The sequence below is a fragment of the Gymnoscopelus braueri genome (assembly GCF_963280865.1).
Source record: "Gymnoscopelus braueri genome assembly, chromosome: 16".
NCBI classification, from domain to species: Eukaryota; Metazoa; Chordata; class Actinopteri; order Myctophiformes; family Myctophidae; genus Gymnoscopelus; species Gymnoscopelus braueri.
In genome coordinates, this window is record NC_137616.1 from 30,149,456 (window position 1) to 30,163,298 (window position 13,843).

Sequence of the window (13,843 nt, forward strand, 5' to 3'; positions counted from 1 at the left end):
ATGAATGTATACCTATAGGTCACGAGACATACAGTAGATTTACTGTGCAGTATATCTATGTCTCGTGACTCTGGTCCTAGACACAATTCTGTGCAGTTGTCCATACACTTATATATCCTGAGTGTGAATACACTCAATTGAATGCAAAAGGACATTTACCCCCCTGCACGCTATCTATGTAGCCTCCTGCAAGTAGCACAGGTGAGGTTATGCTATCTTGTTGAATTTATTTGATTTGGTAGAGACTTTAGTGACTTTTTTTATGCTGAACTGCTTACTCTGTACCTGGGCTGGATGCCTTCTCTGAGCAATTATGGGAGGGATAGGAATATTAACTGGCTTTAGACCACACAGATAGATCCCCTGTAAATAAACTAGTTGGCTTATGTCAAACACTTTCTTTTATTGATTTCAAACAAATAATACAACACCACCACCAACAATACAAAACATTACAAAACAATGCAAAACAATAATCACCATACAAAAATCACAATACAAAAGACAAATCCAAAAAATAAAAAACAAGGAAAGCAAAATTACAATAAAACGGAATAAAAAAATTAAATACAAAACCAAAAATATTTCTCTTTGATAAGTAAGCTATAGAAATAACATCCCCTAGCCAAGATGTCTGCTCAGAGCTCCTTGGTGGTCCAGAAACCAAAGGCTGTCGAATGACAGGAGCAAAAAAGACAGACACGTGTGTGACTAGGGTTCATTACTTTTAATCAATTCAGCTAGCTACAAAATGTCCACCACTTTACACACTGACAGGATACAGAGAGGGAGTCTTTAATATTACATGCGTTAGAGGACATCAATCATACAGTTTGACCTATTGTTGTCTTTCCTGGATTTTAGGCATTTATTCATCTTGTTCTAACTACTCCACATTTTGGCGATTTGGTGTGCATAGCTCTAAAGTTCAGAAGCAACAAAAAAAAACATTGTATGTCATTTTTTCTTCTTGTTTCAGAGTCTTATAGTCGTTCATAATTATTCTCATAATTATTTTTGTGTTTTTCTTAACCAATAATAAACCACACGGTGAGAATAAACCAACAGATACAGTCTTTTTATAAAAGTAAGGTCTCTCAGAAATATGTGTCTTTGCTTTACATTGCAAACATTTGTTTTTTTCAGAGCATCCAAAACCTATGTTACAGTACACAACCAGTCTCCATCTTTCAGCACATAATCAACATTTTCATCACTGAACTGCATATTCATTTAGAAAACAGGTCATTGTTTTTTATTTATATATTTTTTTGCAATACAACCCCCAAGTCCTCATTTTTTCCCCTCATGATCTCATCACCTGTTTTTTTTATTATCCCTTTTTGCATTATTTTACAACGAGATGGTCACAGTAGATAAATATATAGAGACAGAAAGAGTGGCACTATTGCAAACTTGTAGTAGAGTATGGAACGATCAACTGTGTCCTAATACTGAGCATGCGTTTTTGTCAATTTGCTACTGCCATGTTATCTTTTTTTAATATGTATTTTTCAGACATGTTTTTTTAGTTATAAGGCTCTAAAATCTACCATTTGTCATGCAGAGAACGCACAAATCACGTCACTTGGAATGCAATGTCAAATACAGCTACAGAGAGATCTAGTTGCACATTGTCTAAACAGGAACTCATTATGATTGCGATGAGGGGAAAAAAAAGAACAATGAAACCAAAGACTGCCTTTGTTTTTGATTGTTAAGTGCTCTTTGTAAACCCCATCAGCCTGGACCCTCGCTTAGATACATGTTTATTCATGTGGTTTTTGTTCTCATCCAATCGGTCTTCTCCCTTTCGTATGACGACACCAAAATAAGGAGCATGACAGTAGCCTAAATGGAACGACACAGTTCTACCAGGACGACACTCAGAAAAAAAAACAGAAAAAAAAAACAGCTTGTAGAGCATTCCTATTATACTTGTCATCCAGCGCAGTGTACTTTTGTATATATATATTATATATGTTATATTATAATATATGATATATATATATATACTATATATTTTTCGATAAAGAGAATAAAAACTTCACAGGTGAGCTAGAGAGCCATCGAGTCAGCACTATATACAACCTTTGGAAAGAATGATATACGGAGTATAAAGAAATCATCTTTTTACGAGGACAATCATTTTTGAAAAAGCTCGACAGACGACAGAACGACATTTACAATGAGGGGCAGGTCGGGGGAGGTGATATGTGCATGTGTGCAAACCTAGAAGGTCAATACCATGATGAAAGCATGTCGGCGCCTGATGGCAGGTTGGCGCTCACGGCAGGACAGTGCGGGCTTAGGGGGGTCGAGAGGGAGCTTAGCCACTGCCCAACATCTTTGTGGCACGCTGGTTGGCCTCGTCAATCCTGGTCTTGTTGGAATCGGCCTGGGTGGAAGGAAGAGATTAATAAAAATAAGAATGTCAGGATATAGGTGTATCGGTGTTTCGGCGTAGCTGTCGTGGTAGCTTCGCAAGAGGTCAAGATCAGTTTTGTTGAAGTCACAACAGCGTTGTAGCGTTCTCCTCATGTTATTGCATTAGGAGTATTAGCAGAGTAGCCCTGCCTGTAGCCCAGAAGCCTAATATCTCCCTTGGCCAAGGGGCGGTTCCCGCTTTGAATGAGCGGTAGATGTTTAGTTTCCCACATGTGTGATTTGGCTTTGAATCCAGATGGTTACATAAGTGGTAAGGGGCGGTTCATTAGGGCCCTTATACTATAGGTGTCTTATGGGACCCTATGAAGATCCATTTTCAATCGTTTGTCACAAATAGTGAAACGGCAGCTAATAGTTGAGACCGAGCGGGAGTCGCACTTGATTATGTTCACAATTATACTTTACTTTCTGAGCCACAAATTCCTAACGCATCACAATGTGTAGTGAACTTGTAGAAGCAGATCTTTTCACTATTTTTTAAAATTGTTGAAAATGTGTGGACATTTTGAAAAATCTTGAAAATACAATCTTGAAAATACATACAAATTAATACATACAGTCTACATATCTCTGTACTCTAGACTAATGTAATGCATGTGGCTGTACCTTATCCATGATCCTGTCAATCTGGCGGTTCTGAGTATCGATCTCGTTGCCCATGTCCAGTGCCATATGGCGCAGGTTACCAATGATACCTCCCACCTGTTCCAGGTTCTCATCCATCTCATTCTCCCGGGCATCGTCTGTTACCCTGCATGCACACAGTCACACGCACATAGGAAGTATATTTAGAAAGAGTAGTGCGTGTACAACACATACACACACACACACACACACACACACACACACACACACACACACACACACACACACACACACACACACACACACACACACACACACACACACACACACACGTTGCCATGTCCATAGATTTCACTTGAGGTTAATTTATTCTTGTCAATAATATTTATGTAAAATAAAAAGTTTCTAAGTTAAGAAATAGGAGTGACGTTTTTAGATTTTTCATTTCTCCTCAATCACCCTCTGTCTTGCTTCGTCTGCATTCTCATTCTCTCCACATAAATGCCTGGGCACCTGCAGATGGTCATCTCTGACCTCTGACCTCTCTGTCTCTTTCTCCTCCCTTGCCGGTCCCACCAGGGTTCCCTTACATCCCACATTCTCACCTCACCAGATGGACAATTTATTTCCTCTCAGTTTAAGCAGTGTGTGTGTGTGTGTGTGTGTGTGTGTGTGTGTGTGTGTGTGTGTGTGTGTGTGTGTGTGTGTGTGTGTGTGTGTGTGTGTGTGTGTGTGTGTGTGTGTGTGTGTGTGTGTGTGTGTGTGTGTGTGTGTGTGTGTGTGCGCGCAACAAACACGCATCCTCCCTCTCTCCAATTTTTCTTCCTACACAGTCAAATTGGCAGTGTTCATTTAAAGCTCCAATCCGTGACTTATTTTTATGAATAAAACATTTAAACCTATCTGTATGGTAGAGTATGTTATTACAATATAAGTAGTACATCTACTATGGTTGGAGGTGGTCTCCCTATTCTTCTTCTTGAGAAAGTGATATTTATCAGAAATAGGCCCGGATTACACTTTAGTCATCTGGAAATTCAGTAAATGCCTTAATTTTAGTTTTAAAGTAATTTAAATGTCCATACAATTATAGTACCTTGTAGGCTATCACAGGGTTTCAGTGTAATTGCCTGTCAATTTATGTGAATTATTGCACATTTGAACAACTTTTTGTCTTCTTTGCAGTGATGTTTTGCCAAGAGAACGTTATGCTAATATAAAACAGGCCCACGTTATTTAACATGTGTGGTTATGCTTTACTTCTGGTTGACATGAACATATCTATCTTGTGTGTAAATGTAGAGGAGGAGAATGTAATTTTGTCATTACCATTAGTATGGATCTATTAATAGCCAAGCCCACTGTGTCTCTGTCCGTGGTGCCGAAATGGTCAAATCCTGCACCCCTTTATGTCCCTTATCGTCTATCTGTTTGTATTTGGGTCCCAATGAAAACATTGCAGGGCCAGGCAGCGGATGGGAGCAGTCGGTCAAAAATAAACTGCAGGCGGGACAGGTTGTACTTGGCAATGGATGGTAATGGTCAAAAAGCCAGCGGGAGAGCACATGATTAAGAAACCAGACCCGCGCAGGGACTGTCCCCTGTAAGTGTCCCCTGGTGTTGGGCAGGACACCTACTGGTTGACAATGGCAGAGTTCTTGGTGGTAGTTCGGACATTGTTGCAATTACCCCTCTCCATTGGCAGAGGGAGACAATGCACTTAAAAGTTATGGATTGTAGCTTTAACTCCATGAGTGTAAAAATGGACATAAATGGACCCATAAGGGTACATTTTTACACTCTCTGAGTTAAATTAACGATGAGGATTTACCTAAAGACACACACACACCCTCCAGTGTCATTAACCCTCTCACCTGCGGATGAAGCCCCCGCTGATGGCCATCTGTTCACGTTCGTCCACGACGCGGGCAGGCTGGCTGGCCACCACGCCATCCTGATTGTTGCCCCAGGCCTTGCTGCTTGTCTTCATCCTGGACACGTCCGATGATGAAGAGGAAGCAGGAGGAAAGTGACGACGAGGAGCAGGAAGAGGAGGAACAGTTATTCATCAACTCTACGCTCATCGCTTTACTTGCATAGTCACTGAGATATCTACGAAGAGAGCCTAGGATTTGAGGCAATGCAGCAGCACGTAAATAGTGGCCAATTCACACTCCGTCATGACGCGACCCTTTCGCTCGACAAAAAAAACTGCATTTTCAATTGTAAAGGCTTTTACAACTGAAAAAGGTGTCGTTAGACGAAAGGGTCGTGCAACGAAGTCTAAATCAGATGTAAGTCTACAGTGTGATCAGCTGACATACAGACGTGCTATTTGATAATCATGCATCCAGCACAGAGATATATGACTAAAGCCCAACTCATGCTTCACCATACGACCGTGCCGCTCGCCGTAAATCTGTCATTTTCTGGCGAGCGGTATGGCCGCACGACAAAGTACAAAGTGAGCTCAACACAGGACTAGATTAGGTCAAGCAGAGCATAGCAGGCGTGGATTGGCTGGTAGATCAGTGGGGAGGTAGGTTTGGTTTGTCTGGGTGCGGTTTCTGTCATCATACAGCAGTACTGTACTGTATGTGGCATCGCCACAGTCATAATCTCCACGATGTTATATCTCCTAGGTATATAACATACTGCTGGAAAACAGGCAAGCCTCGTACGCTGAGTCACATACCTTCACTCAAGCTGGAATCAAACCAGGGTTTATGTGTAACACAGGCATGCGTGGTGACTGCTGCAACACTTGAGATGACTCGGTTATTGGGACCCCCGACCGAGACACCCCCGCACCCTCCCAACACTCCACCCGCTGGTTTTTTCTTTATACCCCACCCGCTACCATTTCTAATGCTGTTACATTGGTAAATACACCTCCACCCCATACACACAAACAATCCCCAACCCACCCCCACCCTACATTCCACAGTTACGTGTCCCTGTGTGACAGAGAACAGAGAAGAGACAAAAGCTTTTGGCAGACACACAACACAGGACGCGTTACATCATCAGGAGGAGACAAAGACAACAATTAGTGTGAAGAACAAACTGCAAATAAAAGGAAAAAAGGGAAAAAAATTAACAACTGAATTAAAAACAAGAAACTGGAGGGAGTCAATGGAGAAAAGCCACTTTGGTTAATTATGAATCATTAATGGTCTTATATTAGCCACGTCGGGCTGCTTTTGATAAGCCTTCATATCATGTATAATTAATGTAGAGAGAATTATAATATGACGAGGTTCTGACAGGATGATTGGGTCGTCAACCAGCGAGAATAGACGATTTCTGTTCAATGGGCTAACAAGTTACATCTGTGCTAATGTAGCAATCTGTAGTCCATGTGTTTCATCACATTATTTTGTCCAAAAAAAAGTACAATAAGACTGGGTCAAAAACGTGTATATGGCTGGAGCATGTATGAAACGCTTTTAATTTCAAACAACGGATACAGGAACATGGTCGGCGATATGTAATCGACCATGGCCGTACAGGAAGGGCAGTTAGCCATAACATCCCTTAGCCTGGAGGGAGGATTGCTCTACGATTAGCTAGTCAGTCAGCAAGAGACTTTTGCATTTATAGGGCTCCACTGGTTGGCTTTCAGAAGATGGATCATTTCACTGTATTGCCATTTTCAATGGCCCTACCATTAGAAAAAATACATGCATTCATGTTGGTTTGGGATATGAAACGGCAGATCGGTCAGGCATACAAGGGCTATATCAACATCATATGTCAGCTTCTGTTTAACATCGACACTCCCATATATTTATTGTTCTGTTCAAACGGCAAAACCTCAAGCTTCTCTCTCTCTCTGTGTCCCTCAGTTTCTTTCCATTTCTGCATTGATATTCTGCCTTTTCTCGGCTTGTACTGTTGGTTTTGTTGAGGATGCATTGTGGTTGTTTCAGATGGAGATGTGCTTAGCCTCCTACATTGGATTTATTAATATAAAATGGACTGAGGCAAATATTCTGTTGACTCCCTCTCCCTGCTGACACGGAGCAGCGTGGTAAATACACACTGCCTGTAGTAATCCTCTGCTCTTCGTGTGATATATTATTTTCTTTGTCTTCACTCTCTTCCTCTGGTGCCTTACTAAGCATCGTTCCCTCCCCTCCCTGGCTCTCCCCTCCTCGTGTCTCCACTCCTCTCCTTTGCTGTCTTTTCCCCCCTACTCCACTCCTCCAGGTTGTTACCCTGTGTTATTTGGATCTCCTCTGCTGTCTTGGAATGGATAAAGTCTGTTTCCCTAATCAGCTTCCCTTCAAGAGATGATCTGATTAGATCACACATGTCTGCAGATCCCTGGGTGAAAGTGAAGTTGTTCCATCGAACTCATTCCCAGAGAGACCTGCAAGTTGATCTATACGGCGATCAAACTCCTCTAAAGCTGGCATGCAGACAGCCTGGATCCAAAGGCATTAGCACCAAAAATGCCTGGAGTCAGCTAAATCGAACAGACAGCTGGGATTTCAAAGGCATTAGTGCACCATTTACAGTACCCTCTGTGTATATGCAACAATAAATCACGAACCAGTGAAAAAAACTTCCAACAGAATTTGATTCTCTTTGTTCTTGCAGGCATCTCTGCATCTATCTTTGCCTTTTCAGTGAACTTCCCGGCATGGTATCATGGCGGTATCTGATGGGGTTGACCTACATGTATGTGAATTGCGAGCCCCCCTGAGGCGAAAGAGAGACCTAAGCTAACAGTAGCGTGGAACAGCTAGTACAGGATAATGGCTAATTTAGCACAGAGCTCCACAGGAGAGTGCCACTGTAGAGAAAATGCACCGGGTTGTGCCATATATGTTCTCTCTCAGTGGTCAAGTCTCAGATCTGATCAGGAACTGTACGTTTCTCACTGTCTCTGACATCCCAATTGTGGGGCACAGCCGCACAGGCGAAAATAGTGGAAATTGCCGATCTACGAGCGCACACGTGTTGGCTATTTGTGCCGTGCAACACCATTGCACAACAAAGTATAAAATAGGTTGGTTAACAGTGGTTAAACAGATGTAAAATAATTTGTGAGACTACAGTTTACTCAATAACGAGTATGTTTATTCCAGGGCCAATTATTATTTTGTTTCCTTCTGATGTAAAAATAGTACTGCTTAAGTCTAATGTCGTTCCGTTTGTCACTTGCAAGTCTTTTCTCTGTCCTCCTGTTTATCCCTCGTTCATCTCCAACCTCTTCAACCATTCCACAGTTGTTATCCAGCTAACTAGAAGACATCTCCCAGGCCTGCTCATGTTAAATGAAACACACAAGGATTTGATCAGCATCAACCAGCAACCCATTCACTGTGTCAGCATCGCCACCTTATAGCGTAGAGGTCATCACGTGTGGCATTGTCGTTATGGGGTGCATCATCATCAGCAACAACACTGTCATCATCATCATTATCACCATCACCATCATCGCATGCATGAGCATTCAACAGGGGCATGCCACTGGCAGGCATCATTGGCACTTAGTGATTTTAAAGAATGGCTGAAAGGGTGCGTTCAGAGAGGGTGGGGAATGTGGGACAGAGAGGTTTAGTTGCCTGTGAAAAGGCTTGGGTCTACTTGATGTTAAGCGGCGTGGTAGTAGTGATAGAAGGTCATGCATGAGGAGAAGTGTCAAAACAGCGTCGGGCTTCCCAGAGGCATTTCAGGACCAAGATCATCGGATTGTTATTGGTAGCCGATGCATTAAAAGAGCACTTCACCACAGTTGAGCTCAACTCAATTTTGGTCGCAGCCTTTGGCAAAATCTATGAAAATTATCATTTTCACAGATATTTGAATTGAACTCTTTACTTAAACAATCCTGTGAATTAAATCACAGTATGTGTATCAAATTTGGAATTTAGTTGACAGTAGCTGTCCATGAGACTTTTTTCTGTTTAAATTAGCTGTGCTTAATATTAGGCTCTAATAACATTTAAATCAAATAGTTTTCTGGAAAACCGTTTATATTATGGGGAATATGTACATATTTTATGCATAATACAGTGAATCATCATTGTTGTTTTGGTGAAGCGCTCCTTTAAAATGATGTGTGCCAAGATGCATTTGGAAACCCAGTCCTGCTATTAAACTAAGTTCTAAGTTCTAACTATCATTTTGGATATGCGCTACAGTGGTATCCACTGACGAAGCACGTCCACTTTACTTTTCTTCATAAATGTTGGATGTTTTTTTTTATTATTTTATAATTCTTCTTGGGGCTCACAAAACAGTACTGCAGTAGCGCAGCAGAGATATGGGACTTCCATGATGGCTACACATGTATGCAGATGATTCCCATTGTGAGTGAATAGGTGTTAGCTCAAGAGAACATGGCACATATAAAAGGACACTTGACAGAAGAGCACCCAAAGAGGCACTTCGATGGAAAGCCGTGGCTGAGTGGAGCAGATCTTAGGTTGAGCGAACGTTTGGTGCTCGTTTTGCACAGGTCTAGTTAGTTTCTGCCTGAGTAAAGGCAAGGTCAATTGAAATGGCATGTCTGAGTTAAATGTTTTTGTATGTTATATGAGCACATTAATCAGCGTTCCACTTTTGAAGCATCCATGCACTTTTCATAAGCCAGACATTTAATGATGGCTCTGAGCAGTGGACTGCGCTGTGACATGGAGCCGCGGATTAAGGATTGTCTGGAGGCCGGTCCAATGCAGCAAATCAAAATGAAGACCTGGGGCCGCTGGCACTCAGACATTTTGTGTATTTGTGTGTCTGTGTGCCCACATTAATCTCTGTATGCGTTTGTATATATTGTCTGAGCGTGTGGAGGCATTTTGGTTGGATAAACTGACAGTGAGTGAGTATGTGAGCGAACGTGTGTGTGTGTGTGTGTGTGTGTGTGTGTGTGTGTGTGTGTGTGTGTGTGTGTGTGTGTGTGTGTGTGTGTGTGTGTGTGTGTGTGTGTGTGTGTGTGTGTGTGTGTGTGTGTGTGTGCGCGTGTGAGCGAGAGCAGATCATAGCACCCCAGGAGTCAGTAGGCTGGAGGCGGAGTTAGAGCTGAAGCAGTTGATTTTTGGCTGATGCCCACTATGCTGTCACTTCTACCTCATTTTCAGTGTTTTCTGTTAGTTTTAAATGGCAGGCAGGCAGGCAGGCAAGCAGCACCTACTTGTTACATGGACAGGAGCAAAGACCACAGAATTTCCCTAGATCGTTCAAATTCTTTTCTGCATCCTTCATGTCCTTATTGATTTGGTCCATTCCCTCCTCGATGCGCTCCAGTTGCTCTGATTAAACACAAGTCATTTATCCCCCATAGAATGAAGCACGAGAAAAAAGAGAAGGCGGGAAAGAGGAGAGGGAAAGGAGAGAGAAAAAGAGAAGACAAAGGGAGAGAAGACAACAACTTCAGACACTGTGATGAAAGAAAGTACGAACAAAAGTATAACAAAAAAAAAAGAGGAAAAACTGGACGCCACCACATATTGAAAGAACCTTCCGGGCATATTGTCAGTACCTACTTGTTACACGGACATATGAAAAGCCCACAGCATTTCCCAAAATCTTTTAAATTTTTCTCGGCTTCCTTCATGTCTCGGTTGATATGGTTCATGCCATCTTCAACACGATCGAGTTGCTCTGGTTAAGACAAAGGAATGACAGTAGTGGAATAAAGTCTATTGAGCGGTTGACAGAAATATATGAGTTATGAAGAATATTGTATTGGCCCTATAGTAGCGTGCGTGCGTGCGCATGGGGAAGGGAGAAGGGTTCCTATAACTGAACTAAAATACATTTCTATCGAGTGCAGGCATTGATTTGTTGTGCCTGAATACAATTGTGTGCACTCTCTGGATCTTTAGGCCTGAGAATGGTATAAAGCAAAACATTTAACTGTGACAATGATTGTGTCATTTGTCAATATCCTCAGTGATTTCAGCTTATAGAAATCTTTCACTGGTGACATTTATGGATTTCACTCATGTCTCTCCTTGTGACATGTTCTGGGCATCCAAGGCATTGAGAAGCAATCACTGAATTCTGTCATGTGGGAAAAAAATATATATATATAAATAATCCTTTATTAGAAATAGTTTGTCATTCTGTTAGCAATATGGAAAACTGACTTTTGCCCTCAAGTTATGCACAATTTCTCAACTCTGCTTTGATCTACAATCTTATTAGTTTGGCTATTGAGGCATCTAATGTCAGAAGGATTTAGCACTTTTAGAATAACTTTAGGCAAAAGAGCAGAATGTCAGCTTTGATGATGGGTCTCTAAAGTTTAATTAAAACAAACACAAAAAAGAACACTCTGTTCACCAGTGTTCAAACTCCATTAAGTGTTAACTCTATATAATAATTAGGTCTTTGATCCAAACCACTAAATAGGACTAGTGTTGAGAACGGCAGATGAACTTGTAGGTGCTGTGGGTCAAGGTTATGGACACAGTAAATGTTCCTTGTTTGAGTCAAGAGAGTCTTTGTCTGTTTCTTGTGGTGGATTGGTGGAAAGGTAAACCAATGCTATAGTGTATGATGCACAGGGATTTCACTCTTGTATTGTTGAAGAGTGTTGTGCAAGAGCAGTGTGAAAGGTGAGGAACAGTAATATATGGAGCAGATTCAAAAAGTAGTCCATTGACACTGTCAGATTTGTACAATTCCTGGCAGACATGCATGCATTTAATCTATTTAACTAAGAAATGATCTTAGTTCAGAATCAGCAACATTATTCTATACAAGAAGTAGCTAAAGTGAGATTAGCATAATTGAGACTTATTCAAAAAGTAAAAATGCACTTGGTCTGTAAGGCATATTTTCTCAAATGCTTCCATTATTTCATCTGAAGTTTCTACTCTTGTAGGGTTATATTGACAAAGGCCAATAAACCAGGACCATAGTTAGCTCAGCTTAATGACACCTTCAATTGACTTTTGGGTGCTGATCCTACAGAAGTACTGTTGCACTGGGGGACAGGGATTAGGAATAGATGAATGACTGGAGGATTGGGAGATGGGGGGGGGTATAGAAGTTTTGTCCCTCCAGGGGGAAGTCAGTGTTGGTGTACAGTAATTAACAGAAGGTCTTTTGCCTCACGGGATGGTTGGACGGTTTTATGGTCTCTCGAGCCAATTGGACAGCTGGGTTAGAGCTGAAGACAGCCGACTGCGAGGCAATCACATCATCAGTCTGTCTCAACACAAACGGTGCCAACTGCAGCACAGACTTCAGAGGTAAACTGCCATAGAACATATTTGCATAAGATAGTATATTATCTTCTTACATTTTAACAGTGTCCAATCTTTTATTAACCAGTTTAGTGTGTGTATGAAAGTTTAATATAGTGCAACTAATGCACAATATTATTGATATGGTACAGTGCATGGACCACATTTTCTGCATAACAATTATGTGTTAGTTTTGTAATACAATCAGAGGTCAAAAATTGACAGACTGCATTGAACCAGGGATTGTACAAAAGTAACTGATGGATTGATAGAGAAGTGAGTGAGTATTTTGTCGTTACCAGCTAAGTCGATCGTTTGTTTTTACCTCTCTTTTCCATCGTTATACGCATGGCACGTCAATCAGGTGGTGGTGGCCTATCTAGCTATCTCAGACCTGTTATGGCCATTAAAACTATCAGAGACAGCCACAGCAGAATTTAAGGCCAGATTAAGACTTTGAACAGGTTATACTATGGACACACGTCTTGCTACGATTTTTTGTACAGAATTTCAAAAAGTGCTGAACTGGGACTTTGAGAAAAAACTTGTCCAGGTAAAATTTTGGAGACCACATTGCTGCCTCTTACGGTATCTACAGCTAAGATGTCTTGGGTTAAAAAGAGAAAGAAAAAAAAATCCAATTGGCCTAGAATCCAATGTTTCTTAGCAGCTATGAAGCATGTTTGCTGTGCCAAAATGGCTGCAACTAAAAAGTAAGAAGTCAAAACTCTTTTAATCAAAGAGCCTGGAGTGGCACAAAAGGATCTGAGATCAGAATAGAAGTCACCTGACCACTAGCTGCCAAAGGGACAAACAAGTTTAACCCGACCAGGTTATGGAGAAGAAATATATTTTATCGTGACGAGGTTTGGCACTGGGAGTGCATGGGTGGTGTGAGCCTGTAAATACTTTTGGCACTTCCATGTGTCAAGATTTAATTTTCTTTGGCACGAAAAGCAAAACCTGTGTGCAAATCAAGAAATAATAATAAAAAAAGCTGCAAGTCAGAGAAAAAGAAAATTAGGCAAAGTACAAATTTAAATGTTAGCAAAAAGGGAAATAAAGTTAAGTGTGTTTGTACGAGAGTGGAAAGGCAATAAAAAAAAAAAAAACATCTTTATTGTGAGGTGAATTGGCGTCCGTGACCAAAGGAAAAAACAAATAAACCATATATCAATTAAGAGCCAAATGGGCAGTTATTACCCAAATGCAGAAGTCAGGAAACATGACTTAGTTTGGAAATGCACTCAAATGAACACAGGTAATTGCACATGAAACAATCAAACCATTCACAAATGTATCTTCTCTCCACTAAAGCTATCCAAACACTAAGCGTGCCTCTGTACACCTTACATGTGAATGTCATCAGAACCATAAATTAAAATAGTCGACTAATCGATCGAGGGAGTCTGATTCGACTGCCAATCCCTCAGCCGAATCATGAAAAAAAAAAGAAAAAGGAATGATCCTCTATTGCATAACTTTTTTTACATGATTCGACTGAGTGATTGGCAGTCGAATCAGACTGATTCGAGTGCCAATCTCTCTCTTTTTTCCCCCCGACTACCAGTCGACTATAGGCAACATTTGGCCAATCAGAT

General features: G+C 41.1%; 1 protein-coding gene across 1 annotated transcript in view; it reads right to left on the reverse strand.

Moving 5' to 3' along the window:
• Positions 1-341: 341 nt before the first annotated feature.
• snap25a (synaptosome associated protein 25a) overlaps positions 342-13,843 on the reverse strand; it is a 45,317-nt gene continuing 31,815 nt past the window's right edge. Inside the window, exons 5-8 of the mRNA XM_080454125.1 lie at positions 10,181-10,298; positions 4,908-5,024; positions 3,055-3,199; positions 342-2,398 (exon numbers count right to left, since the gene is read on the reverse strand). Of these exons, the coding sequence (XP_080310251.1) occupies positions 2,330-2,398; positions 3,055-3,199; positions 4,908-5,024; positions 10,181-10,298 (449 nt within the window). The 3' untranslated portion in view covers positions 342-2,329. The remainder of the gene's footprint in view (positions 2,399-3,054; positions 3,200-4,907; positions 5,025-10,180; positions 10,299-13,843) is intronic.